Source organism: Rattus norvegicus, chromosome 11 (genome assembly GCF_021556685.1).
Source record: "Rattus norvegicus strain SHRSP/BbbUtx chromosome 11, alternate assembly SHRSP_T2T, whole genome shotgun sequence".
Taxonomy (NCBI): Eukaryota; Metazoa; Chordata; class Mammalia; order Rodentia; family Muridae; genus Rattus; species Rattus norvegicus.
In genome coordinates this window covers 87,808,204-87,836,144 of record NC_141544.1, presented here as the reverse complement: position 1 = coordinate 87,836,144, position 27,941 = coordinate 87,808,204, and the positions used below count along the sequence as shown (strand labels likewise).

Below are 27,941 nucleotides of genomic sequence, written 5' to 3'. Positions count from 1 at the left end.
ATAATATGATTTTTTTAAGAAACCTTATTTTCATTTATTATAAATAAAATGGAAATTTTAGATGTAAATGGGAATGTAAGGAAACATTCGAAGTTTAAATTTTGTATGTATTTTATGTATTTAAACATATGACATCATGTATGTATATTTTTACACACACACACACACACACACACACACACACACACACGACTATTAGTAATACAAGAAATAAATTAAACTGTCCAGTGGTTTGGCTGGTCCTCACAGGACCCTTATCACCTCTGGAAATCTTTTTGTATCTTTATGGTACCTTCTGTATTACACCATTCTGATGTCACTCTTGGGAAAACAAAAGTAATTATTACATCTTTTTTTTCCTGAATACTTTTTAGTATAAAATAAGGTAGATACCCCCACCCCCACCCCCAGGTTCTGCAGTTCTGTTTGCACAGTAGATTGACATGCATGGCCAGGCCAGCTTGAGGTATACAATGTAAAATACACTGAATTTTAAAGATTTGTTCCACAAAATGTAAATGTTTTAAAAGAGGATTAATGCTTTGGGTTTATTGAATTCATCACTTAACAAAATATGTTTTCATTCATTCACCTGCTTCATTTTATCTTCTTACAATGAGTTTGTGGCATACATTATCTTTTGCTGAAAAGTACAGGTCAGGCCTCACAAACAGGAGTCCTGGTAAAAACTAGGAGTCTTCTGTCCATCTAGACACGAGTTGACTTTCCAGTTATGACTTCATCATCTAGATCTTTTTAAGTCCAGGGTTCAATAAAGCCATGTCTTCTTTAAAAGAGAAACATTCTCTAGTCCCTGGAGGATTTCACAGTACCAAGACACAGATAGCTGGCACCAAAAGATACAACACAAAAGGGTAATGGACTGGGGTCAGTAATTCCTTCACATTGCATGTTTATTGTGTATATTTATCAGAGGGAGATTATTGAAAATGGCTGAAGAAAGAGGCTCCTAGAAAAGGTCAAATAGTGTTCTGGAGTGTTCTTTGAAATGGCTTATCCACCCTTTCTTTTTGCTTTTTCCCAGAACGCTGTGATGACTGGGGACTAGATACCATGCGACAAATCCAAGTGTTTGAAGATGAGCCAGCTCGCATCAAGTGCCCCCTCTTTGAACACTTCTTGAAGTACAACTACAGCACTGCCCATTCCTCTGGACTTACCCTGATCTGGTACTGGACCAGGCAAGACCGGGACCTGGAGGAGCCCATTAATTTCCGCCTTCCAGAGAATCGCATCAGTAAGGAGAAAGATGTGCTCTGGTTCCGGCCCACCCTCCTCAATGACACGGGCAATTACACCTGCATGTTGAGGTAGGCTGCTTCTCAGCTTTGACTTTTCCTTGTCCTTGCAGTCCCTAGGGTATTATTTAAATGCTGATACCATGGCAACTGGGAAGGGGTTGGACACTTTTAGATGGGTTATACCTTACCTCAATGGCCCAGCTGAAATGGGAGGAAGGAGGTGGTACGCAGAGAGGTTCTGTCTCTGAGAATATTCTTCATGGGTAGTTCCTTTTAAGAAGTGATATATAAAGCAATGTTGTCTGAAGATGTGGTTTGGTTTATTGCCTTCTTTCCATGGCCCTGGATCCTGCCTACACATTTGCCTTCCTGGAAGCATTTTTCCCTAGTAAATGAACAATGAAGAGCATATTCATATCTGTTATGCTTAATTTGTCTTTTAAAGTACCTGGCAGAGACAACATACTCAGAGTATGTTTATAGAAGAAAGATTGTTTGGGATACATCAATATATTTAGCACAGTGCTTTTACATTTTCAACCAAAATTCTCAGAAGCAAGTGAATACTGTGGCTGTTGGAATCCAAAACTATACCCTAAAACAGCCAACTAAAGCTTACCAACTCCATCATTGTTTTTAAAACATTTATGGGCCTTTCTTGTTAATTCCATTTAAGTGTCCATTTTCTTTTCTACATATCAGTGCAGATGTTTGCTAAAAATAATACCTAAATCCATGACTGGGCAAGCTCTCACAGTCCCCTTTTGCTACCAAGCAATAATTTGTTTTCTAAATCACATATAGGACATGGATTTTTTTGTTTGTTTGTTGGTTGGTTGGTTAATTTTTTTCATTTAACACAATTTCACACTCTTTATTAAGGATATCGGTATCAGTTTTGGACACTATAAGTTTGAGAATATATTTGGCAGGGTGGGTTTCATTCCCAGTGCGTGACTTACATATACCCATATTCTCTTCACTCTTTTCGTCCTCTCCGGCCTCTGTGTCCTACCCTTTACTTATAATGAAGCAGCTGTCTTGGATGAAGGTCCATGAATATGACTTCATTTGCTTTAATATCTTTATAGGCTTGATTTCCAAGGATAGTCCAGCCCTGAGTTTCTGTGAGCTAAAAACTTAACATTTGAATTAATGGAGGCTATCAACACATTTCATCCTTTAATAATTAGTAAGCCTATTTCCTTTATCTGTTATGGAGGTTATCTCTTTGACAAAGACTTAAAACAAAGTTTTGGTAAATGTATGTTTTCTTATTAGGTGAAAAGATTCTCTGCTCTCTTCCAAAATAAATTTCTTTGGATCATTGGACCTTCGGAGAATTCATGTAGTAAGGGAAGTCTCCTTTGAGGCTATCATCCAATAATAATATTATTGGAAGACACTTAATGGGCATCAGATTTTCATGTTCTTACTATCTATGACCGAAAATGCTGTAAGAGAGGTCATAATGCTGGTTGCATTGGAAAGAATATCGGGTGAGAGACAGAAGATAAAAGCTTTGCTACTTCTTAGCAAAGGCACTCAGTGCACTAAGACAAGTTGTGTACCAAGCTATAGCTTTGGCATCTCTCTCTATACTGTGGAAGAGCAGGATCCATGTTCTTTGAGCTCTTTTTCATCTTTAACAATTGTTAATCCTTTCACATTTCCCATGTGAACACTGGCTAATCCTTGGTAAGGAGCCATTCCCTGTCTGCCTGGCATTTGTCCTTGCCGTGCACCTGCTACTGCTGATGTCTCTGCCATGCACCTAGGGTGACAGAACCTATAATGATCTTCCACTGACTGTACTTGCAGCTCTGATTAGAATGGACTAGTAAGCCCTGCTTATAGCATTCAATAGCTTTCCTTTCCCAGAATCCCAAAAGATTCCACATCCTTCCACCGAACAGCCTGGCCTTACCTGTCATAACAATAGCCTCTATCTCATACTAACTTCTGTCTAGTTACTTTCCTATTGCTCTGGTAAAACACATGACCAAGGCAACTTATAAAAGCACACATTTAATTTGGGGCTCACAGTTCCAGAGAGTCTGTGACTGTCAAGGTGAAGACCAGGACAACAGGGCATGAAGACATCATGGTGATTCAGTGGCTGAGATTTCCTATTTTGAGATGATAACCATGAGACAGAAAGCTCAGAATGATATGGGCTTTTAGAACCTCAAAGTTTACCCCCATTGACACACTTCCACCAACAAGGTCTCACTTCTTAATCCTACCCAAATACGTCTATCAACTGGGGCCAAACATGTAAATGTATGAAGCTATGAGGTCATTCTCATTCAAACTACTAGATAGGTTCTGGCGTGTTTAAGGCTTTGGAGTTAGATTCATTTCCCTATATTTTATTGCACATATTCTCATATTCAAGTGAAGTTATATTTTACTAAGATTATAGATGACAGTTGTAATATACTCAGATAGTTTTGAATTACAATACATTTGATTAAGGAATATTTAAGCTACTCCCTGTATAGGAGGCCTTATGTGTAAGTGCAGGATATGATGGAGTGGAGTGGAGCTTGACAGAAATGTGGCTTGGTCTTGACAAACCATGCTTCCCACTCGCTCTAAGATATTTTCTGGGCTGACTTTTGCCTTTCACAATTGCTGGTAGGTACATACAACAATCTCGAAAACTATGTAATAGTTTTCTTTATGACTGTTTTGTTTGTTTTTTCTACTAAACTCCCTATTTTCCTGACTGCGATAACACTGGCTAGACATATTAGATTGTGGATTGCCTTGTGTTCTTCTTTTTAAAAGTCTGATGCTGTAAAAACAACAAAAACAAACATTCTGAAGCTTACTGGTCGGAAGCTAAGGTCCTGGAAACATTCACTTTTCAAAGGTCAATGGCACCCTTAAACATGCCATCCTTAACTTTGCCTTAATAAAAATGCTACTGCTGACAGTGTTCTACATGAACATTTTAAATCCACGTTGGAGGCCATGTATAGAGTACAAGGATTTTAGTGCATTAGCAGCAGATATGTATGTTTGCTTTTTAGTGTGTGGTGCTAAGTGGTATAAGAAATGTCTCAGTGAGTCACATAATAATCACAGATAACGAGGTCCCAGCTATTTTTAATCAAATGCGGATGAACCCCTCTGACCATTGCATGCTTCTTTTCAGGAACACGACTTACTGCAGCAAAGTTGCATTTCCCCTGGAAGTTGTTCAGAAGGACAGCTGTTTCAATTCCCCCATGAGACTCCCAGTGCACAGGCTGTATATTGAACAGGGTATTCACAATATCACGTGTCCAAATGTAGATGGATATTTTCCTTCCAGTGTCAAACCATCGGTCACTTGGTATAAGGTAAGAAAACTAGACATGGTGTTGTTGTTGTTGTTGTTTTTAATGGTAATGTAAATGCCTGTTGAGTTAAATGGTAACACTGATGACACTGATACTTTTATCTTTGGACCTTTTGGTTTCTCCATTAATATCTTTATAAAAATTTTTGCCACTTTCTTATTTTGTTCTGTTGTAGAAAGAGAGGTGTGGGTTGCTTTGCCTCAGTTCCTGTTTCTCAAGTGATGTTCTCTGGAGTCCCAGAACTAACTACTTAATTTCTGTTAACTCCGGAGGAACACATTTTGAGAAATGCTGCCCACTTCCACTCAGTGCCTTGTGAAGTCAGAAGGTGCTGATTCGTGACTCCTTGATGAGTCAATACTGTAATTTATTCTGGAGTTGCCCTCGTTTGTGGGTTCTATCCATCTGTGGTCTCTCCTGCATCTGAGGATTTAGAAAGTGTTTTATTGTGGATATTGGAAGGGGAAGCCTGTGGGGGAATTGCAGCGTGGCCTTCTACTCTCATGGACTATCCACTGGTTCCAAACTAGAAAACTCAAGCACAGTGCACAGCAAGCGCCACAGAAAGACTTCTCGGCAAACTAAGGGAGACAACCAGTAGCCTGTAGCCATAGAGTCACTGTTTGCAGAGAAGTGCAAAAAGAAACCATTGTCAGTCAGATTTTTGAGCATGATCTCAGAAGAGATACACATTAGAGGTCATGTATAGAGTACAAATATTTTATAACCTTAAAAGCAGATAGTGCTGTTTGCTTTTTAGTGTATGCTAATTGGTATAAGAAATATCTAAGTAAGTCACGTAATATTCACATGAGTTCACACGTATAAAGAAGTCCCAGCTATGTTGAATCAATGTCACGAGCCATGCTGGTCATTGTGAACAGACAGTCAGTGGAGCCCAGGCTAGGCCTGCACAGCATCAGGACATAAGATGGAAGAAATCTCCTTCTGTGGGACAAGTCACAGGTCCTTTAGCAAGAAGTTCTGCTGGGCTGGATTGGTTTCACTCTTGTGTGTCTCAGAAATGCTAGCCAGAGCAAGGAGAAGCTGCAGGGCTAGAACGACACCTGCCTGCCATGCCTGAGACCTCGAAGTTTAAGGCCCGGCTTGTGGGCAAAGCATAAAAGCCAGTTGGATTAGAGAAGGATAAGGAAAGAAAGAAAATGGACTTGACATGGGGGAAGGAAAAAGTGGGAACAACTCGGGAGGGAGGCATTTGGAAGATTCTCTGTTAATGTGAAAATGCAGCCATATTCTAAAGTCCAAAAAAGGCTATTTTTACATAAAAGTTGAGAAATAAGAAATTTAAGGGCCATGTAAGTTTTATGAAATGGACACATAAAACAATATTTTTCCAGTAAAGAACGTTTGCCAGAAGGCTATACTATTGGTGATTCTTTAAAAATAGGCCTACATCAGGAAAAATAAGATATGTGAATAAACACGATGTACGAATAGAATTCAAATGCCCTAAAGTTACATCACTTATTGAAAATGTAAAGTGAAGAAAATCACTTTAGAAATGAAGCCAACATAAAAGGGAAAATAGCAGCATGCACACACACACACTCACACACACACACTCACACACACACACACACTCACACACACATACACACAGACTCACACACACACACTCACACACACACACATACACACATAGAGAAATACATATATGTTTACACACAAGCATATACACACCATATGTACACTAAGAAGCACACATACACATGTACATATATGCACACACACAAGCATATCCCCACACCGTAGCATATGTTCCCATGTACATACCATATATACACATATACATACACATATAGCATACACACATATGCACAGGCACATGGACAAGCATATACACACCAGATGTACACAGAAAAGCACAATTACACACATGTATGCACACATACATGTGTACCCACAGACACGCATAGCCACATACACTTGTAAGCACACACACAGATACAGACATACAGGCACACACCAAGGCATATGTACACACATTTACACACATGCCCAAATAGAAGTGCACACAATCATATTCACACACTTGCACATAAACACACATGTACACCTGTACCCATGCTTAGGCAATGCATAGCAGCTGACGATTGTTAGGAATTAAAAGAAGGAAATTTAAAAATAAAGAGAAAAAAGTGACAGGAAGGCTGGCATGGCCATATAAGTACATGAGAAAGGAGATTTTAAATCAGTGAGTACTACAGAGAGAACATGGACCGTTCACAATAGGGAAAAGATCACTTCACCAGGAAGACAGGCAGCAGCAAGAGTATTTCTTCATTATTAAATAAAGTTTCAAAATACGTGAAGTTCTTAGAAATTGCCAGAAATCGAGGGGCAGATAGACAAATGCACAACTACTATTAACCTGTTTAAATTTTCTTTCTTGATCAATTGTTAATGAAATGACCTAGTAATAAACTGTAAAAAGCCCCCTGTTACCTAGAGATAGACAAACTGAAATATAACAATGGCAAAACTTTTAGTGACTTTTGTCCAACACAGTACTTAATGATAGTTTCACATTTTAACTAGTTATCTGGGGAAATCAAAATAAGTTCTTGAAAATTCATAAATGAAGAATAATGAGAAGTATTCTCTTCCTAAAGGTAATAATATGTCATGGGTTTACAAACTAGAGCAGATAAATATGTTTAATAGAAGTATTTCTACCAATAAATTAAATAATCATAGTAGCTTTGAAATACCTTTCTGCAAGATCCAGTTGGTAAGTCCAAGCATAAAGCATCCATTACCAGCAGCATCACCATCTGATCCACAGTAGCAGTCTTCCTTCTGATCAGAGAGCGGTGCTACCTATGGTATTGCAAATGGGATGAACCTGAGGCAGATCACTGCTGTCTAAAAATACAGAGAGCATAGGAAGGCCTGGAACTACAGCATGAGTATGAATTGAGCAAAAAGGAAAATATATGAGTTTATAGTCCTCATGCAGGGTTCTCCTGTTGTACAAGGGGCAAGTACAGAATTCAAGGATACACATAAAGCCTTTTAAAAAAAGAATGAATCTACATATCTAAGGATAGACCTACACAGGTATGATAAAATTATAACTAATAATAAGGCAATTTTTGGAGAGTTTAAATAGTGTCTATTTGAAGGGGGAATAGTAAAGGGGCTGAGATTGACAAGAGCGGTGTGGAAGACTAATATGGGGAGGTCACAGTAGTATAGTCCTGACCTTGCTTCTGCTTACAATAATATAGACTCTGAAACAACTAAGTAGCTAATCCATATGGTAATACCTGGGTATGCCTATGTTTTGTTTTGTGCTAAAATAACTAGGAGAAAAATGAGAAATGGAGTGTTTGAGTAAGGGAGAAGAGAAAGAAGAGGGGAGGTGAAGAGAGTGCTGGGGAAGAGGAAATTAGGAGGAAGAGAGAGGAAGAGACTTACATGCCTTTGCTAAATATTGTTTCACATAATTTATAAAACAGAACAATAAAAAACAGAATATTCTCAGTGTGGGATGCAGGTGATATCAACGAATTATTATTTTTAAGTCGGGCAATGGGAACTTACATATGTTGCAGAGAGGGATTAGTTTAAGGATACTCACAGAAGTCTTTACAAATGAAATTATTAGTGAGGTAATTTTAACAGGTTCACGTCAATAAGTAAACCTTCCCTGTGGTTCTTGGGGAACTATCCTCTTACCTGCCTCCTACTCTAATTCTTTTCCTATCTACCATATCTTCTCCTATTCCCACACATGGCCTCTGCCTAGGAATCTCTCTCAGAACATCAGAATCTACTGTCTTGAATTGTTCTTTTAGTTCATCCGTGTAGATCCTTACTTATTTGTTCATGCCTGCTTTAATGTCACTTTTTACTAAATTCTTTGTCGTCGTCTTCTATTCACATACGTACACATCAGCTAAACATAGATGGATTCACTGGAGTATGCACAGAACTTGGTTTAATGTTATAAATGAGATATATTCTCAGTTCAGTGAAATCTCAAAAGGAAAACACAATTCAGAACAGATACCACGCAGACATAGACCACATGTAGGCAAACACACATGTAAAATAAGATTAAATATTTTTTAGGTGTAATGTTGAGTCCCACAAAGTGGCAAAGAAAAATTGCTCTGATTTTAATAAGCAGAGTTTCTTCCTATGAGGCCAGTTGACTTTGGGATATATCATTTCAAATTATTCAAATTTTTGGATTTCCTATCTTCATGAATGGTGAAGGAAGGTATGAGTAGAGGAGGAAACTGGAGGAGTCAGTGGTGGATGTAGTAACTGTCACAAACAGCTAGGGATGTCTAAGACAGCAGGGTGGCAGACAGATAAGCAGACAGTGGCTATACAGAAAAGGATCTGAAACTTAATGGTCACACTGTGCATGGAGGGAAAGAGGCATCTCTGTGACATTTGAATCGTTCAGAAGATGAAACACACTGAGAAGGGGCTTAATCAGTCTCCAAAGAGTCTGTATGCAGTGAGTGAAGGCATAGCCTAGGTGTTGAGGAAAAAGTCACCTCTGTGATTGCCGAGGCAGACTCTGCACACTCTGTACATGGCTCTAAAGATGAACGTGGGTCGAGGGAGATGTCTAAGTGGGTAAAGCTGTACAAATGTAGGGGCTTAAGTTGGATCCCCAACAACAAGATGTGTTATGTACATCTGTAAACTTGGGGACTGGAGACTTGGTATCCTTCAGGGTAAGCAGTCTAGGTAAAATGTGGGCTGTACATTCAGTGCAAGCATGTTTCAAGAAATAAGGAGTGGCATATAGGCAAGTATACCCCATATAATACACATGTACAAGAATATGTGTACACACACATAAAATATATACACACATATACACACAAATATGCATACCTACAAACACATACGAGCATACACATACACACAAAACACACATGTAAACACACACACACACACACACACACACACACACACACACACACAGTGCAAACTACCCGTTTTCAAAGACAAACGGCAACTAGACCACAGCCATCCTTTCTATTGAATGGTTATGACAACACTTCTGCTAATGTGTGTTACATTGTTCTGGTTTTGGTTTTTCATTTCTCTGCCTGTGCTAAGTGACTGGCATCTTTGATCTCAAGAATTCTGCTATGTTGGCAACAAGACTGAGGTTTGGGAAGGGTTCATACTCCTATTGTTCAATGGGAATCCTGATGTTTTTGTTTTCTGTACTATCTACAGCCATTCTCAAACATCTACAGAAATTCATGTCTCAGTAGAACCTTACAACTTGATTTTAGAAAAAAACTGTCTTCTGTGGTAGTGCATCTTTGTGTAGAAATACATCTTTGAGGCTTAGACGTTACATAATTATAATCCGTTTCACTAACTTGCTTTCCTAACACCTGCAAGTTGAAGAATGTCCAACTGAAAGGGGAAATGAATAGCCTCCCCTTCAGTAATGCTATCTGTACGCTAAGTACTGTGTTACCATGTTCAGTGCCCATCAGAACTCCAAAAGGTAGACACTGTCTTTAATAGGGAGGAAATGAAGGCTCAGAATACAGGGTCTGTTCCAAAGAGCCTGTACTTTTTTCTCCCAAAGCTCTTAGGGAGTATGATGTCCTATTTCTTGTATTTTGTATTTTGTAGTTAAGAACTAGATTAGTCAACATTTCTGAGATTGTTATAGAATTCCTCAAATAGGCAACTTAAAGGAGCAAGGTTTTAATGTCAACTCATAGTTTCTATGGTTTGAATTAATGATTCAAGAACTTCATTACTTAAGTGTGTGACAAGGATAAGACAGCATGGTTAAAAGACAGGACAGAGGAGAGGTGTTTAATATGTCACTGAGGTAGTAGAGGGACACACAGGAAGAGATTGGGAAAAAATAGTCTTGAAATGCATGCTAACTTACTTCAACATGAACTTGCTCCTAAGGAATTCATCAATAAATTTGTCCATTGATAAAGTTAGAGTTCTTGTGAGCCAGTCAACTGTTCCTAGCCCATCACCTGGCAACCAAGTGTTAACAGGTGAGGTTTTGTGGGATATATTTATGTTAAAATTCCACTGGGCTAGAAGCCAAGATTCAACCTTGTGTGTCAGAAGGCCATACTTTAGCATTAAATTCTGAATTTCTTCAAAAGTCCACACTGTATATGGATATGCCTGGGACTCCATGCCAGTTCTGTGTGATTCTAAAATCTTTTCTGTCTAAGACTGGTATAGAGAGGAGAGTCTAGTTCCTTATAGATCTCAGGGAATCATAAAGAAAAAGACAATGTTGAAACACATATTGGTTTGTGAACTGGATGGTGGGACATAGCAAACTCTGGATGGGGACATGAAAAGTAATTCAAGAAGAATAGAAGAATTCTGCTATTAGAAGAATAGAACACCAGGTGTCTCCATTTCTGAGGTGTGCAGGAAAGGGATCAAAACTGACAGTTCCTCTCCACGTCCTTCTTCATCTGTCATCCTGTTTTCTTTACTGTAGGGCCTCTCTAACTCAGTCCTGACACGAACGGTTCAGTAAACATTTGTCATTGAGGCAGCCTTTGTAACTCCTCATCTGGCAAGCACAGTAGGCTTTCTAAGTCATTTACTGAATTCCAAATAGCTAGCTGATCAGAGAACTTCCAGAAGGCAGTATGGATGGAAGTGAGAAAATGTTGGTTTAGTTGCATAGATGCCACCAAAGCATATGCTAAAATCAGAGATAAGTGTGCTATATTATTATTGTTTTTGTTGTTATTTTATTGGATTTAATTATAGACTTGTGTTTTCATGCCTTTATACCTTTCGTATAGCTGAATAATCTCCCCCTCCCATTAAATTATTATGGTTGGGAATTTCAATTTTCATGTTGCTGAGTCATGGGAAAGCAAGGTCAGTTTTCCTTTTTCCCTGAGATGGGGGATCATTATTGAGAGTTTTCTATGTTTGAGTTATGGTAACTGCCATGTAGCTGGTTAGACATCAGTAAGATTCAGAAAGCTGAATGTCTTCATGCCCACTCTGATTAAGTTTGGCATAGTACCTCCATTTCAATTCTTTTAATTGAAAAACATTTTTTTTCCATGCAATATGTTCCTTTCCCCAAACTCCTCACAAATCCAATATAAAATAAGCCACTGCTTGTCAGATACTATTTGGTAATGTTTCTCAGAAAATATTTAAATTATTGTCTTTTACTTCTGTTAAATTACCCTGTGCTGGTTTTTATATCAACTTGACATGGACTAGAGTGTGTGAGGAGAAAGACCCTTAATTAAGAAAATAGAACCTGACAAATACAGATGTGGTTGCTTGCAGCCAACCATCGGACTGAGCACGGGGACCCCAGTGGAGCAGCCAGGGAAAGGACTGAAGGAGCTGAAGGGGTTTGCAACCCCATAGGAAGAACAACAATATCAACCAATCAGATCCCCCAGAGCTCCCAGGAACTAAACCACCAACCAAAGAGTACACACAGAGGGACCCATGGCTCCAGTTGCATATGTAGCAGAGGATGGCCTTGTACGGCATCAGTGGGAGGAAAGGGCCTTGGTCCTGTGAAAGCTTGCTGCCCCAGTGTAGGGGAATGCAAGGGTGGTGAGGTGAGAGTGGGATTGGGGAGAGCACCATCATAGAAGCAAGGGGAAGGGGGAAAAGGATGGGAGGTTTGTAGAGGGGAAGCCAGGAAAGAGGATAACATTCGAAATGTAAATAAATAAAATATCAAATAAAAAAAAAGAAAATGCCCACACAAGATTGACCTGCAGGGAGCCTGTAAAGGATGCCCTTGATTGATAATTGATGTGGGATTGCTTAACTCAAGGCGAGCAGGATTCCTGAGCAGGTGGTTTGGTGTTGTGTAAGAATGCAGGGTGAGCAAGACAGTGAGTAGCACTCCTCCATGGCCTCTGCATCAGCTCCTCCCTCCAGGTCTGTGCCCTGACTTCCTTCAGCAATGGTATGTGGCTTGAGAGTTGAAAGCTGAAATAAACTCTTTCCTTCCTCAAGTTTTTTACAGTCATGATGTTTTAAGACAGCAATAAAATCCCTACCTAAGACAAAACTTCAGGAAAGGACATTTGTAAAAACTGCCATGCCCAGAAGTCATTAGGCATGGCATATACTTTTAGGAAGTGTCTGTGTGACAGACTTAGTCTTACAGGAAGATGGAATAATTAGTTAGGATGGTTTTTTACCTCTTAGCTTTCTCAATAACATGCATGTAGGGATTTTTAACCTTTGGTATGAAGTTAGGATGTTCATATTTTGAAAACGGCCCACTTAAGAGTTCTGTGCAAGAATTCACAGCATTTTGCATATAGTTTTGGGGCTCCTGTTGACCCAAAATTCATTGCTTAAACTGAAAACCAAATTAAATTGATATCTTTGAAACCTTGAAGCTAAAATCAGGTCAAATGAATCATCCACTGTGTACTTTGAGGAAACCTAATTTATAACTCATCATTCTCTCTTTAGTGATTATGTCTCTCTTCTGTGCTAAGTCTGAGCTCTGTTTCTCTTTTTCTTTCTCTTGAACATCAATCTTACCACACAAGACTGGCCCAATCCACATTGCACTTAAGAATTGATTGAATAATAGATTTAGACTGGATTGTAAAACTTCATGAAAATGTATGCCATCTCATTTTTTATTATTATGTATCTAGCTCTTAACTTTGCCTGGCACAACATAGAAGGGACATTGTAAATATTTATAAACATTGAAAGACTGAGTTCTCTTTATTGGAAATGACTGGCCTATGAAAGTCTTTACAGAATCAACAAAGTACAGCTATGTTATGCCAGGATTTTCATGGATTCATTGTGTCCACAGCTATCTGTAACTATTCAGACATGACTACTTAAGCTTCTTTTTACTTTGATTCCCATTTCCCAATATATCCTGGAATAGCTATGCCATATGTAATAATAGTCCACATACACACCGCCACACATACTCTTTGAGCTCTCAACTCTATGCCACATATCTGTGATGATTTCATACATATGTTTGATCTTGTAACATAAGTAAGCAAAACTCAATATGCTAAAGATTGGTCCAATCTCAGGCCATATAGACATAGTGCTCATCCACCTCTCACTGGCCCAACTGGAGTTAACTACCCAGAAAAATGTGAGCATTGTAGGGAAATTGACATGATACAGCAATGTAAATAGTAACAAGTAGAAAAAATACTCTGAGAATGCAGGAGAGTTTGTCACTTTTCTGCCAGCTCTGGGTGCTCTGCATGTGTCTTAATTTTCCCCTAATTATTGTCAATATTTTCCATATCATTAAATTATCCTGTAAGATCCACTGGCCCAAAGAACAGGTAACTCTGAAATGCTGGGCATGGTCGTTCTTAGAAAGTAAGGCCTCATAGGAAAGTACAGTGGCCTAGATAGTAGCCTATGAGATTTTTGTTCATAAAAGCCCCTTAACATGTGTCTCAGGGCCACTCTGCTAGGACATTCAAAGGAGTGATCCTGACCAAAATCCATCTCGTGGCAAATATTTAATATTTAACAATGCTTACTTAAAATTTGACCCAAGTGGTAGAATTATTTTTTTCTCCAGTAAATCTATGGATTTGCAATGTAACACAAATCTTCTTTCTCTAGTAAGAATTTTTCCCCACTGTCTTATAGGCTGAACATCTATAAAAAAACAAAGCCAACAAATACAGAATGCCTTTTTCCAGTCATATCTGCCTTTGGTTCCTTTTGTGGAATAGGTGTCTCTAACAGATGTTACTCTTTTCTTCATTGTGACATCATCCTACCCACAGCCTTCACTTCCTTGGATACATATTTCCTCTCCAGGATCCCAGAGTCATTTCTTGTAGTTATTACTTGCATGTTGTGGTTGGTTGCCATAACAACCATTATGCGGTTGACAGTTGCTCTTCTCTTTAACTTCTTTCTTTTGAATTCAGAATGAGGAACTAATGGGCCAGGTAGAAGGACTGCTTGCTAGCCACGCAGTGGTGTGTGCTCCACTGAAAAAACATTCACTCAGTGCTAAGTAGTTTCTTGTTTTTGAAAACCCATTTTCTGTTCTTTGAGTATCCAAATGTTTGTTCCTGTCAGTTTTCTTCAGAATTCTAAACAAGCATCTCTGAAACCTTCGTAGAGCTTAATTCAGGAATAGTCTATTTTCTATAAAAGAAAACTATCTTTGGGACGCATACTGAAGAGTCTATAGTTGGCTTATTTGTATAAAAAAAGATTCAACTCAACACAACAGGCTAAAATTACTATGTATTTGTAATCCAGCCATGTGCCAGTATATCACACTGCACATGCAGAAATTTAGAATGAAACACACTTCCTCTCTTTCCCTTCATAAATACTATAGGCCTAACAGCCTTGAAGCAGACTTCATTATATTCTCAAAGATACTTTCGTCAAATTAAGTAAAAATATCCGCTCCTTTGTGCTGAAGAATATGCTTTTCAGTTTGGCTCTAACTATACAGACTAGGAACATCACACTGTTCACACTGGGTTTGCTTTGAATGTGGCATAGATGCAGGGCATGACACATACACAAGGCAATGGCATAGATGCAAGGGTGTAGTATAGTTGAAAGGCATGGCTTACACACAGGATATGTCATAGACAGAAGGTATGCCACAGATACAGAGTATGGCATAGATGCAAAGATATGGCACACATACAGACTATGGCACAGAGATGGGTAGGGCGTAGGTGCCGAGGTATAGCATAGGTGCAGGAGTATGATATAGATGCAGAATATAACACAGAAATGGGTAGAGCATGGTGCAGAGGTATAGCACAGAAGCATATATGGGTATAGCATATATGCAGGGTAGAGCATGGATACGAAATGTGGCATAGATGCAGGGTATGGCATGGATACAGGGTATGGCATATAGGCAGAGGTATGGCATGGAAACAGGGCAGAATATGGCACAGAGATAGGTAGAGCATAGTTGCAGATGTATGGCATAGATGTAGGGTATGTCTCAGATGTAGGAGTATAACCTGATTGCACAGGTAAGTCATAGGTACAGAAATATGAGACAGAGGCAGGGCCACAACGTGAGATGAGGACGTGGAGTCATGTGAGATTAAAAGCAAAAGCTTTGAGACAAATATACCTTGATTCACAATTGAAACAAATAGATCTAAGTTCAAATTCCCAAGTTGTAAGACATCATCAGTCCCTTAACTTTTACAGGTCCTTGCTTCCTCCTTCATAAAATAGGGTAAGAACATTATTGACTTTGTAAGTTTGGGACTAGAATTCGATGCGACAATCCAGTGCATGTCAAACACAAGTCCTGCCGTCATTTTTATAGCCCCAGCTCTTGAGTGAATTTGTCATCTTTAATTCTGAGTGCAGCAAGAAACCTTAATTGTAGAGTTTAGGAAAGAGTTTTTGCCTTGCCCTGTGTAGTCGTGTATGCCTCTTTATCTACCTTATTTCTATTTCTATCAGCAAAACTGGGGCACATTCAGCCTGATCTGCTCGCTTCACGGGGATTTAAGAACAGCTAAAACAACCAATGAAGGAATGCTATCTCGCTGCTGTTCTAATGAAATGTGCCGCCCAGTCAAATAGAGTCCTAGAGACGTATTAAACTCAGCCAAAACCACGTCTGACATGAATTGATTATAAGGTGTCGGCCTTTATGACTTCCTGCTTTGTGGTAACCTTGTGGTGCTGATATGCCAAATCTCCAGACAGGCTGCTTACCCAGCATGAGAAACTGATTGAGAAAACGTCTTACTTGAGGCAGTATCATTTCCCTTTGATCTCCATGAAGCAAAACTGTATTTCCTGTGACAAAGTCTTACAAAATATGTTTCTTAGGGTAAATGTCATCTTTCAAAATGTACCTTCCAGGAATTGAAGTTAAAATAAAATAAACATCCAGGGCATTAATGCTAATATGTGAAATATAAGAAAATGAAAAAACAAGTCATCAATAGAAGCCCTGAAATGTAAAGACTTCATGTCCTTAAAAATAATGTAATATATTTGTTATTTACAAATTATTAATTTTTAAAAGGAAAACCAAACAAATTTGAAAAGTAAGTGTTTAAAGTATATTTTGTTACATATGATATATTGGCTTTTTGTTAAAATAAATCTGCATACCCAGAAGCTATAAAACAGGACTGTGGTGTTTGTTTTGCATGAGATAGTCAAGTTTTATATTTTAAACATCAGCTGCTTCATATGGAAATATGAGTTAGAAGCAGAAATGTTTTCTTGAGTGTTTATAAGGCTCATACATTTTGGGATGACAGATTAAAAGTGGCTTGTAATAAATTCCTTTTTGAGAAAAAAATGCAATAAAGAAAGAGAAGAACACAAAATGTTGTTTGAAAGTGAGAAATAGAGAAATTCTGTAGAATGACCAAGAATACCAAAATTAGATGTCAAAACTGATGGGAGGTGTCCCAAAGTAGCCAGATTCCCAAATTAACCAAGTCAGAGAGGAGCTACAGAAAAGACTTCTTAAGTCATGGCTTGCAGTCGTTCCTGTGTTCTTGGTCACTGTTGCAAAACCTTAACCGTGTTTCCTTATGAAAAGAGATTGCGAGAATTTGAAAGCTGAACCTAAGGCCAGGGAAGCTTGATTTTGAGGTCATATCTTTTTTTTTTTTTTTTTGGTTCTTTTTTTCGGAGCTGGGGACCGAACCCAGGGCCTTGCGCTTCCTAGGTAAGTGCTCTACCACTGAGCTAAATCCCCAGCCCCTTGAGGTCATATCTTGAATTAGAATTTTAACTTCTGTACATAAAAGTTACTTTGAAAACAAGGAAACAAAGCAATACTGTCCAGATTAACTCACTACTTTTGTATAACGTATAGCCTGGATTTTAGGATGCTCTGTGGAAATTTAAGATGTAACAGCCTCCTTTTCCTGTGTTGTGCGTGCAGACGTATCTAAACAGTGAACCACTTTTTCCCCCCAGGGTTGTACTGAAATAGTGAATTTTCATAATGTTCAACCCAAGGGCATGAACTTGAGTTTTTTCATCCCCTTGGTATCAAATAACGGAAATTACACATGTGTGGTGACGTATCTGGAAAACGGACGGCTCTTTCACCTCACCAGGACTATGACTGTAAAGGTGGTAGGTAAGCATGGATTGTCATTCCCAAGGGTGTGACACAAGGACACTGGGTTTGTTCTGGCTCTGAGTGGTTTGTTATACGCAATTATGAAAGCTCTATTTAAGAAAAGATACAGAACTTATTCGCACACTATCCCCAAAGCCCGCGAGCAGGTCCATGTGCACAGTCAGCGTTCAGTAACCTGTAGTTAACTTACTGCACACAGGAATGAACGAGGAACACGCTAGGGAATGAGAACACAACTGTCCATGTTCTACCAGGGCCATCAGTTAGTCACATGACTTTGAGCCATGGCTCAGTCTTAGCTGCATAGCAAGACGGAGGGAGAAAGAGAGGAGATGGTGGATTATTTTTAAACAGGTTTGTGTATGTTGAAGTGTGTTTGGCCCTATTTCTCTATACCCCGTCTTTTATTAGATGGGAACACCACTTAGAGGCACTAAAAGAGTTAGGGGAAAGATTCTAAATCCCAAGCTCTGGTCATAACTTTTTCTTCCTGTAAGTCTGCTATCAGATTCTAAATAAATTACCAAAATTAAACAAAGAAAAGAAAAAAAATAAAATTATAAGCTTTAAACACATTACATATAAAATCAAAACTAACCAATTCTATAGCCACTTTTCTTTGCCTACTTTTGAGTTGGTAATTAATTCACATGGAAAAGAGAATAGAATTATATGGCATTTATTCACAACAGCGGTTATTTATAATTTATTTGCTTATAGTACATAGTTTTATCTATATCTGCTAAGATAATAATGAGCGTTCTTAGTCACTGATTTATACATGTAAAAGTTGACAGACACAAATGGAATATAAAAGTCATTCTTAACTAGCTTTCAAATGACGTGAGTTCACTTTTTAAAGCCACAGCACATTGGGTATTTAACTCCTCTAAGAGGTTCTTGGGTGTAGTTTACTTAATTTGTTTTATGTAATTTATTTCTAACAATGCAATTGTGATGTTTTATTTACCATACTGAGAGGTATTTAAAAATTACCTTTAAATGTGAAATATAGTCACATACATATGATTAATATATGGGGAAATCAGAGTAAGAACCTGGTCAGTCTTTAAACTCTTAAATACTGTGCCTGGCCTGGAGAGATACCTTAGTGCTTCAAACCACTGTCTTCTCTTCCGCAGGACCCAAGTGATCTGACACCCCTTCCTGGCCTTTATAAGGACTAGACATGCATGTGATGCACAGGCATACTTGCAGACAAAACATTCATAAACATAAAATAAACATAAATACATTTTTATCAACACTGCAATGCAAGTCTTTCAAGGTATTTTAACATATACGTACAGACCATATAAACTGCAGAATTTTCATGCATGGACATTTGGCTAAAAACCTAGTATCAATAAGTCAGACATATTATTCAGAACAGAAGTGTCTTTAAACTTTCCATGGGGATAAACATTCACTTACCCACCTCCCATATCAAACATTATGAACATTTGTGGGGAGACATACTTGGGTAATAAGTGTGATCCATAGGCATGGTTTAATTTGACACCAGGTAGGTCCACCTGTCATATACGTTGATAAAAGTAGCTTAGAGATTGAAAGAGGAATAAAACGAGGAGAAACAAGACATGAAAGCACTTATTTCTAATGTGGTAAGAGACGTCTATGTCACATGAGCACAGGGAATCAACACCACTGATAAAACAATCGACCTTTGTCAAAAATTCCAGGGAATTCAGTGTATTTTGTTTGGGTTCTTGCAAAAGAAAAACTGTTTTTCTGTGCTCATGACACATCTGTCATGAATTGTGTGAATTTTCCACATCAAGCAATCCTTCAGTTCTTGGAGATACTATCTGTTTCCCACAGTTTGATTCATTTTGATACTAACTGCCTGGAGTTAGCACAGGCCCATCCTCAGAGAGTATGAGAAACGTACATGCTGTGGGCTCAGGAACTGGGGACTAAGGGAACAGGACACCACTGTGAAAGATGCTTGTATTGCCCACAGCACTCTGTAAATTAAAGGGCCCCCGTGAGTTCCATGTTAGCCTTAAGTAATAGCAATGAATACATATTTCCTATTACATCACATTTTGTGTATTTTCAATGAGTGAAGTCCAGGAATTGACTATATATTAGACTGAAGGCCTTCACAAGAATTGACAAACTATGCCAGGAAGTTGAACACGTTACCACAGAGCTTTGCATAAGCCTAAATGATTTAACACCCTCCTTTTGCATTTCCTATCATAGGCTCACCAAAGGATGCAGTACCACCTCATATCTACTCGCCAAATGACCGCGTTGTCTATGAGAAGGAACCAGGTAACTATAGGTGTACTTCTGACTTCTGGTTAGATCCTTTTAATTATAAAGCAGTAAAGATTAAATGCAAGCCAATGCATGGATTTAAAGCGAACCAGGATCAAAAGCCACAGCACATGAGGACAAGCTCTGCCGCCAATCTCAAGGCAGCCTGAGAGGTTTAGCTTCTTTCCCGAGGTCACATCATTTATTCTCTGTTCCTTGTCTTTCTCTGTGGTTATTGTTTGGGGAAAACTTGACTTTACTCATGGCTTCGGTTTGCCAAGGCTGTAATAAGAACACAAGGCAGATTTTAAGCCTCTGCTTCCTCTTCTGAGCATGGAGCATGGAAACCAATCTGAGAAAATCGTGGGAAAAACAGATCCATGAGCACAGGATTCAAACACTGTCAAATGGTCGTCTTGTCTCCCTGGGCCACCTATACATTTTCATAACTTTTCAATCTAGAAAGAAATCATTCATAAATTACCAAGGAAGAGATTTTTTTCTTTTGAACAGAAACAAATCTTCTATGGTAGATTAGAAAAGTCACAGAGAATTCTAACACTTTTATATAATGTTCTAAAAACCATTCTAGATTCAGTGAGAAATACAGAAGTGAGGACTGAAGGTTATAGAGCCAGAGGTTGTGTGATGAGGGCCCAAAAGGGAGCGTTCTCATGAGTTCTCGTATGTGATTTGTCTTGTAAAGAGCACAGGGCGTGTGAAGAAAGCTGGCCAACCTCAGGTGGACTGCATTTTCTAGAGTTACTATGGGGTTTGTGTAGTAATTCAAACTCTTGCCACTACTGAAGTAAAATCCGTCAGTCACCCAAGCATGCTTCATCTACGTAGCATGCCACACTTCAAAAACATTCCTGAACGCATCTTGATTTTACCTTTCTTAGTGAAGCAATGCTTTTAGAGACTATAAGGGGAAGTTAGAGAAGCCACATATTGGAGTGGAAGGTCTGGAGTAAATGTTAGTCTGCCAAGTCCAAGATAATTAGAGGTGTCTTCAGAGTCCAGGGAATAGTGAACTGAGACTATAAACACAAAACAATTATTTCAGCAGGCTGGCATGAAAGTTCCAATCCAGGTCAAGTCCTTACCTAGTTCTTACTAACACTTTGACCAACAAATAACCTTTAGTATGTAGAAAAGTCAGCTTTTGATTTTGTAGAACATTAATTTTTTAAAAGACTTCATGGTGTTTGATAGTGGAAGGAGGGAAGAAGGCAACATAGAAGGAGAGGGGAGGTGGAGAATTATGTAACCTTAAGGATATCTTTCAAACTGTATATATTTTTAATATATATGTATATATATATATAATAAAACACATGTATGTATGTGTGTGCATGTGTTTATTTAAAGTTATGCCACTTGGGTTAAAAATGCTCCTCCCCCAAAAGCACAGACTCTTTAATAAAAGGCCCAGTGGCATGAGAAATCTCCTTTCAAGTTGTTGGGCAGAAGAGTCCAAAAAGCTCCTCAAACAATACATGTTTTTGCTCTTTTCCTTTATCACCTCTCAGAAATTGAAAGTCAGGCCCTATCACTGACCATGCAGCAGACTTTGAACACAGAACTTGGAGCAATCCATCTAAATCTAACCTACAAGTTTCTTCCCTAAAGCCTAGCTCTCATATTATTGGAAGGAGATATGCAGGTTTCCGATAGAGAGAAGCAATCAATAACCCTATCAATCTGTAAAGCCTATGAACTACAATAGCAGAAAAGCAAGCTCTTCTGAAAGGTGCAGTAATGGTACTTATATAGCAGGGATAAGCCACGGCCACCTAATTAGACTTAAATCTGATCAAGAAGTAGCAATAAACACCTGACTTTCAAACATAGCCATGTGGCAAAGCCATCAAATGAGGAAAATCTACTACTACCATGTGCCTAAACCAGTATGGTCTCTAACTTCTGTCTAAAAACCCACAGCTGGATCTAGTACTCATTTCTCATTCGAGAAGCTTGTTTTTGTAGCAGGCAAGGACACTCTGATCAAAATGTAGAGGACAACTGACCATGGGTAATCTCATCCCCGGTCAATACATCTATAGCACAGTCTCTTCACGTAAGGCTCAAGGAACATATACACATATAATTACATATCTTTTAGTTTTAAGTAACTGTTTTGTAGACTCCTCTATGTCACCTGGCTCTTATATCCTTTCTGCTTTATCTCCATCGATGTTTCCAGAGCTGGAAGCTGTGATGAGAATTTCTCACTTAGGCCTAGTCACTTACCAACCACTTCCAGTGCTACAGCTTGATAAGTTGACCAGCGTTTCAGTAAAGGACACCCACACCCATGCTCACGCAAACAATCATGATTAAATGCAGGATTCCATGAGAAAAGCGTCAAAGGAGGAGGAGGCTTGTTTGGGAAAAGGTGTTAAAAGGAGTAGAGGGGTAATGGTCATAGCGGAATGGAATAAGCAAACTTCATTACGCAAGAGTATATGATTTTGAAAGGATAAAAAAGGAATAAAGGAAAACAGGGACAGCTGTATGTATTCAGTTCTACCAAGGTCACAGTAATTATGCTGGTCCTAACATGATAGTTAGCACTGTTGCCCCTCTCTGTGTGAAACTTCCCAGCATCTTAAACCATCTCAGCCACATAGCTTCAAACTGCTGTTTTAAACTGAGTTTCTGAGGCTTTGGACAGAAGGATCCCCTGAGGTTTTCTTAGGGAATGTCATCACTCTATCCTCATCAGACAAAAACCCATCATCGAGAGACTTTTATTGGTCAATGTGGTAGTTTGATGGAGAATAGCCACCACTCCCATAGGTTCATATATTTGAATTCTTAGTGCCCAATTTTTGGAACTGTTTGGGAAGAATTCTGAAACAGGATTATGAGTCATGGCTGGACGTGGGATTTGGGTTTCAAATCCAATGCAAGAGAGTTAGCGCGCTCTCTGCTTTGTGCTTTTCCATGAGAAACAATCTCCCAGCTATTGTTCCAGCACCATGCCTGCTGGTCCGCTCCCATGCTCCCTGTTAAGACAGTCATTGACTTTAATCCTCTGGAACCATGAACCTCAAATTAAATGTTCTTTTTCATAACTCGCTTTGGTCACAGTGTTTTATCACAACTTAAAAAAAATAAGGAAGTCACACTTGGTTTATGATGGTAACAACAGAAGGGGAGGTTTGGTCTGAAAAGTATGTAGTCAGAGTTCTTCTGACATTTTAGAAGGTACTTATTTAGTGTTAAAAATGACCACTATTGTAATTCCATGTATACTTGCTGACGTCTCTTCTTGGTTTTTATCCTTTCATGTGTTTGGTGCTACTGTAGCTTGCCTTAGAGTGGCCCCTAGAGAATCAGGCACATACAGTCAGATGAAATATACATATTGATGGATTAAAATAGGTTAACTTCATGCATTAACTTTTTTTAGGAGAGGAGTTGGTTATTCCCTGTAAAGTCTATTTCAGTTTCATTATGGACTCTCACAATGAGATCTGGTGGACCATTGATGGAAAGAAGCCTGATGACGTCCCTGTTGACATCACTATTAATGAAAGGTATGGCTGAATGCAAGGGCACTAATCTTTGTCTATCTACGGTCTTGATAAATATTACTCCATGTATGTGATTATTTGTTCTTTTAAAAGCTTAGCAAGATTTTTAAGTCTTCAGGGGCTACAGGGTCATTAAACTTGTGACCGAATTGCACACACTGGTCCGATTGTGCGACAAAGTTTGGAATTACATTGTCTTCAGACTAGATATGGTCATCACATTAACCCACAGGGCAGGTACCATATTGTCTTAAGCTCATTAAACTTTCCATGTTTCTCATTCCCACTTAGAAATATAAGGAGGGTATCTTCCACATGAACCAAAAGATGAATAAGAAGGAGAAATGTTGGCATGTAGTTGCATGAAAATATTATGTTATCTTTCTCAATCCTGGAGTGTGGGTATAAATACTGTGTCTTACATATATGTGTGTCTCTTCTCTTAAAGTAACTATGCTTTTCCTGTCTTCACCTGATACTTAGAATTACTCATTAAATATTAACTAACTACATTTTTTCTTTAAATTTCACTTTTAAAAGTAAATGTTCAAAAATCCCCAAGAGTTAATTTCTTAAAACCTACAATAAACCTCTCTTGATATAAGAGCTTGAATCCGTTTATTCTTAAGTAAACTTTGGTATTTGTAAGAATTTAACAAACAGGTATGTATGGGCCTCTGGAGACGAAAGATTTCTCCATACATAAGGTATAAATGGCTAGAGAGAATTGGTTTCCTACCAGAACTAATAAATCACAGTGGTCACATATGTGACAAAGTATTTAAGACCCTAATTCTGGTCACCTTGTGAAAACAGACCTTAAGCTAATTGAATTTCTACAATTGAAACCTATTCCTTTCCTAATAGTAACATAAGGTTTTGTAGAAATTTTAAGATGTCTACTTTGAACAGCCTCTTTCCTTACTTAGCCAACCTTCACTGGGCAAACCGTGACAGATCAGGTGTCTAAATAGTACCTGATAATTAGGTAACAGAGAAGGAGAGGAGGTTACTGGAGGAATTCTGAGGGGATTCCTTCGGTTCAGGGGCGCGACACAAATGAAGCAGCATTCAAATCAAACTTGCTGAGTGAAGAAATGAATGAAAAGCTGGTAAAGGTAACATTGTATGCAAAGACCTGGACTTTGGAGAAACAGAACAGGAAAGAACTGATGAAAGTTTTATCTTGAGCCCCCCCCCCCCTGCAGAGGGACAATTACTGGTCATTTCAGGAATTCTGAAAATTGAGAGTCTCATCTCTCTAGCCATGTTACTCTACCTTGCTGTGAGGAAGACATATTTGTAGTGTTCCACAGAGCAGGAAAGTAGCATAGAAGAAAACAAGCGAGCCTCTAAATGAACGTTAATGAAGGACAGTAGGTCTAATCTAAAGGAAAATAAGGTAAGCTAAGGGCATGAAATACTTAGATCCTACCCAGACAGTTAGTTCAAAGGGAATTAAATAAAGTCTTGCTCTTAAACACAAAACACTCGGTCTTAGAGCTACTGGAGTTTGGATATATTTATTTCACAGCTCAGTTTTCTCGTCCTGAGCTCTTTCTTCTCTTCCTGTGATAGGATTCAACTATGCATTTTCAACATCTTACAAAAAAACCATTCTGCCTGTGTTTGCGAGTCAGTCTTCCAGTGTCCCTGCAGTGCAACAGCTACCATGGGGTTAAAGTAGCTCACAGGAGCACTGATCCTGTTACAGCCCAGAAGCCTGTTGAACCCTCCAGGTGTTCTCGTACATTATTTATATGATACACTCCTTCACAGAACAGCCGAGATGAGCAAAGTTTAGTGACATCGCCCAACGTACATAGCATTAAATGGCAAATCATGAATCCAAACCTAAAAACAAGTCTGATCCCAGAAGGTTCTTTGCAAGCCGACACAGGCATTGTGCCTCAGCATCTAGAGCGAAGGTGAGATTTAGCTCAGAAGAAAGTGATAGAGCAAGGCAAGCGTCAGGGTTACAGTGATTCAAGCATCGGGGGTTTTCCAGCATTACGTTAGTGCGTGGTATCAGCACCCCATCTGCCCTCACCCAGGCCTCCCGAGTCACTTACTTCTGATTCACAGAGAGAGCATAGGATTGTATCTCACAGATATTTTCCATTTGCTTCTCCTTGTGTGTAGCGTAAGTTATTCTTCAACGGAAGATGAGACAAGGACTCAGATTTTGAGCATCAAGAAAGTCACCCCTGAGGATCTGAAGCGCAACTATGTCTGTCACGCTCGAAATGCCGAAGGGGAAGCCGAGCAAGCAGCCAAGGTGAAACAGAAAGGTAATGGATGCACCCAGCCGACGGCTCCGTGAACTCTCAAAATAACACTGTGGTGAATAGGAAATAAAGGAGAGAATTCCTACACCGGCATCGGACACAAAACACTGAGTCAGTTAAATGAGAGATCCTAAGAGAAGGCGTCCATCTTTGTGGTGATGCTCAGTACGTTGGTTCTGACGCCGTTAACACCTTTGTTTCTAAATGTTGCTTGAAATAAAATCTTGAATACATGAGTACCATCATAAGACACATTTTCTTATCTTAGATAATCACGAAAAATGAAAATATTCCAAGTGAACAAAGATGTAACAGAATTGGTCGAGTCTCATATGGTCGGGGAAGCACAAAGCTGCTTTTAGAAGTCACTGAGAGCAGGGTTCAAGAGTCCTAAGAATGATTGTGCCACATGACCTAATCCTTTGGGAATGTTTCCTGAATTATGCACCCACTGCTATTCTTAGAAGTATATAAGAAACTGAAACATAATTAGCAGCTGTCTACTTGTGTAGAAGAAGTTAAGGAGGGCAGAAAATATTAATTAATTAATATTAATTCTCAGAAAATTTCAAATTCACAATTTAAACATGTATCACTATTGAGGCAGTTTTAAATTGTTATAATTGATAAAATAAAACTTATAAAAATATGATTTAGTTTGATGTTAAAATAATTTCTGTGGTAACATCTGTATTTTCTATAATAAAGAAAAATTATAAACTCTTCTTGCGTGAGCTGTTGCTCCTAAAACATATTCCCTAAATTTCTCTGTGAGTCTTGCCCCTAACACATATCCCAACCAACTGATTCCTTCCAAAATACTTTCCAGTGGTGTGGAATAAAGTTAATGGTGACGTCACATTGTAATCATGTCATTCTAAAATATCCCAACCCCTTACATTTAATATAATTTATAGCATTCACATAAAAAATAAAAAGCTAGGGGTTGGGGATTTAGCTCAGTGGTAGAGCGCTTGCCTAGCAAGTGCAAGGCCCTGGGTTCAGTCCCCAGCTCCGAAAAAAAGAAAAAAAAATAAAAATAAAAAGCTGACATTGTTGCATTTACATTGGGCTTGAATCCTCTTTTATTATTCTTACTTTTTATTTTATTAAGCTGAGAAGCAAGTAAAACACACTTGAGCCTCTTGCTACAGATTAGAAAGAAATTGTGTGTGGTTCTTGAGAAGTCTTAAAAAGTTTGTTCAGGGTGCTCCATTGTTTCCACTCCTTAGAACCAATGAGGGGGATGCTCCCAGCTTTAGTGTTGGGTCCGGTGGACCCCGCAGACTCACTACTGTCTCACCACAGTGGATTATTGGTGCTCAGCACCCTACAGCCTGGTGAAATGCTAGTTTCCACGCACCCTGGCTCCCGGATGGTGGAAAAGGCAACCACTGACTGAGCCTTTTTAGTTTTTTTCATAAAAATGGACAAGCCAATACCATAACCTCTCAGGATGTTAAAAAAAAAAGTTCAAAGGCAGCATTGTTAATAATTTGTACTATCAACTGGTCAATAAATGCTAGCTCTTATTTCTCCAAGGGTTTCATAGGAATTAACTGACCCAAAAACCTGTAATCAAGTAAATACCATTATAGTCTAGGTTATGAAATAAATCAAATTACTTTAGTCAGGACCTCTTAGAGCCCTTAATATTTAACATTCCAACTGAAGGTCTTCGGGGCTTTAGAATGCTGCCGGCTGGGCATTTGCAATTGTGTTAGAATCCAGATTGCTTAAGTACAGGGAAATTCGGGGCTTTCTTCTAAGGCTCTGTAGAGCAGTAATGGAAGATGATTTATGTTGATAACCTATCAAAAATAGTATCAAAGCACACATAAGATAACATTTCATGTGGGAGACTTGCATAAGCACGTCTTCCAGCCTACCTGAGTAGCAAGATAACACAGAATTACTGGCTCTGAGTGTTACTTGGACAGCAGTGGGGACAATATAGAGTCCATGCTGGTTGGGGATTTAGCTCAGTGGTAGAGCGCTTGCCTATCAGGCGCAAGGCCCTGGGTTCGGTCCCCAGCTCCGAAAAAATAGAAAAGAAAAAAAAATAAAGCACAATATAGAGTCCATGAAGGGTCACATGACCC

The 27,941-nt window shown here is 38.8% G+C and overlaps 1 protein-coding gene across 7 annotated transcripts in view; it reads left to right on the top strand.

The window, feature by feature from the left end:
* Nucleotides 1–27,941, top strand: part of Il1rap (interleukin 1 receptor accessory protein) — a 136,790-nt gene that overhangs the window by 83,045 nt on the left and 25,804 nt on the right. For all 7 annotated transcript variants that reach the window (XR_015632610.1, XR_015632611.1, NM_001167840.2 and 4 more), the window contains 6 exon segments: nucleotides 1,046–1,331; nucleotides 4,426–4,612; nucleotides 17,555–17,720; nucleotides 19,953–20,024; nucleotides 23,428–23,554; nucleotides 25,694–25,842. Coding sequence is in view for 5 of the 7 variants with exons in the window: in NM_001167840.2 (NP_001161312.1) it covers nucleotides 1,046–1,331; nucleotides 4,426–4,612; nucleotides 17,555–17,720; nucleotides 19,953–20,024; nucleotides 23,428–23,554; nucleotides 25,694–25,842 (987 nt within the window). In the remaining 2 variants the exon portion in view is untranslated.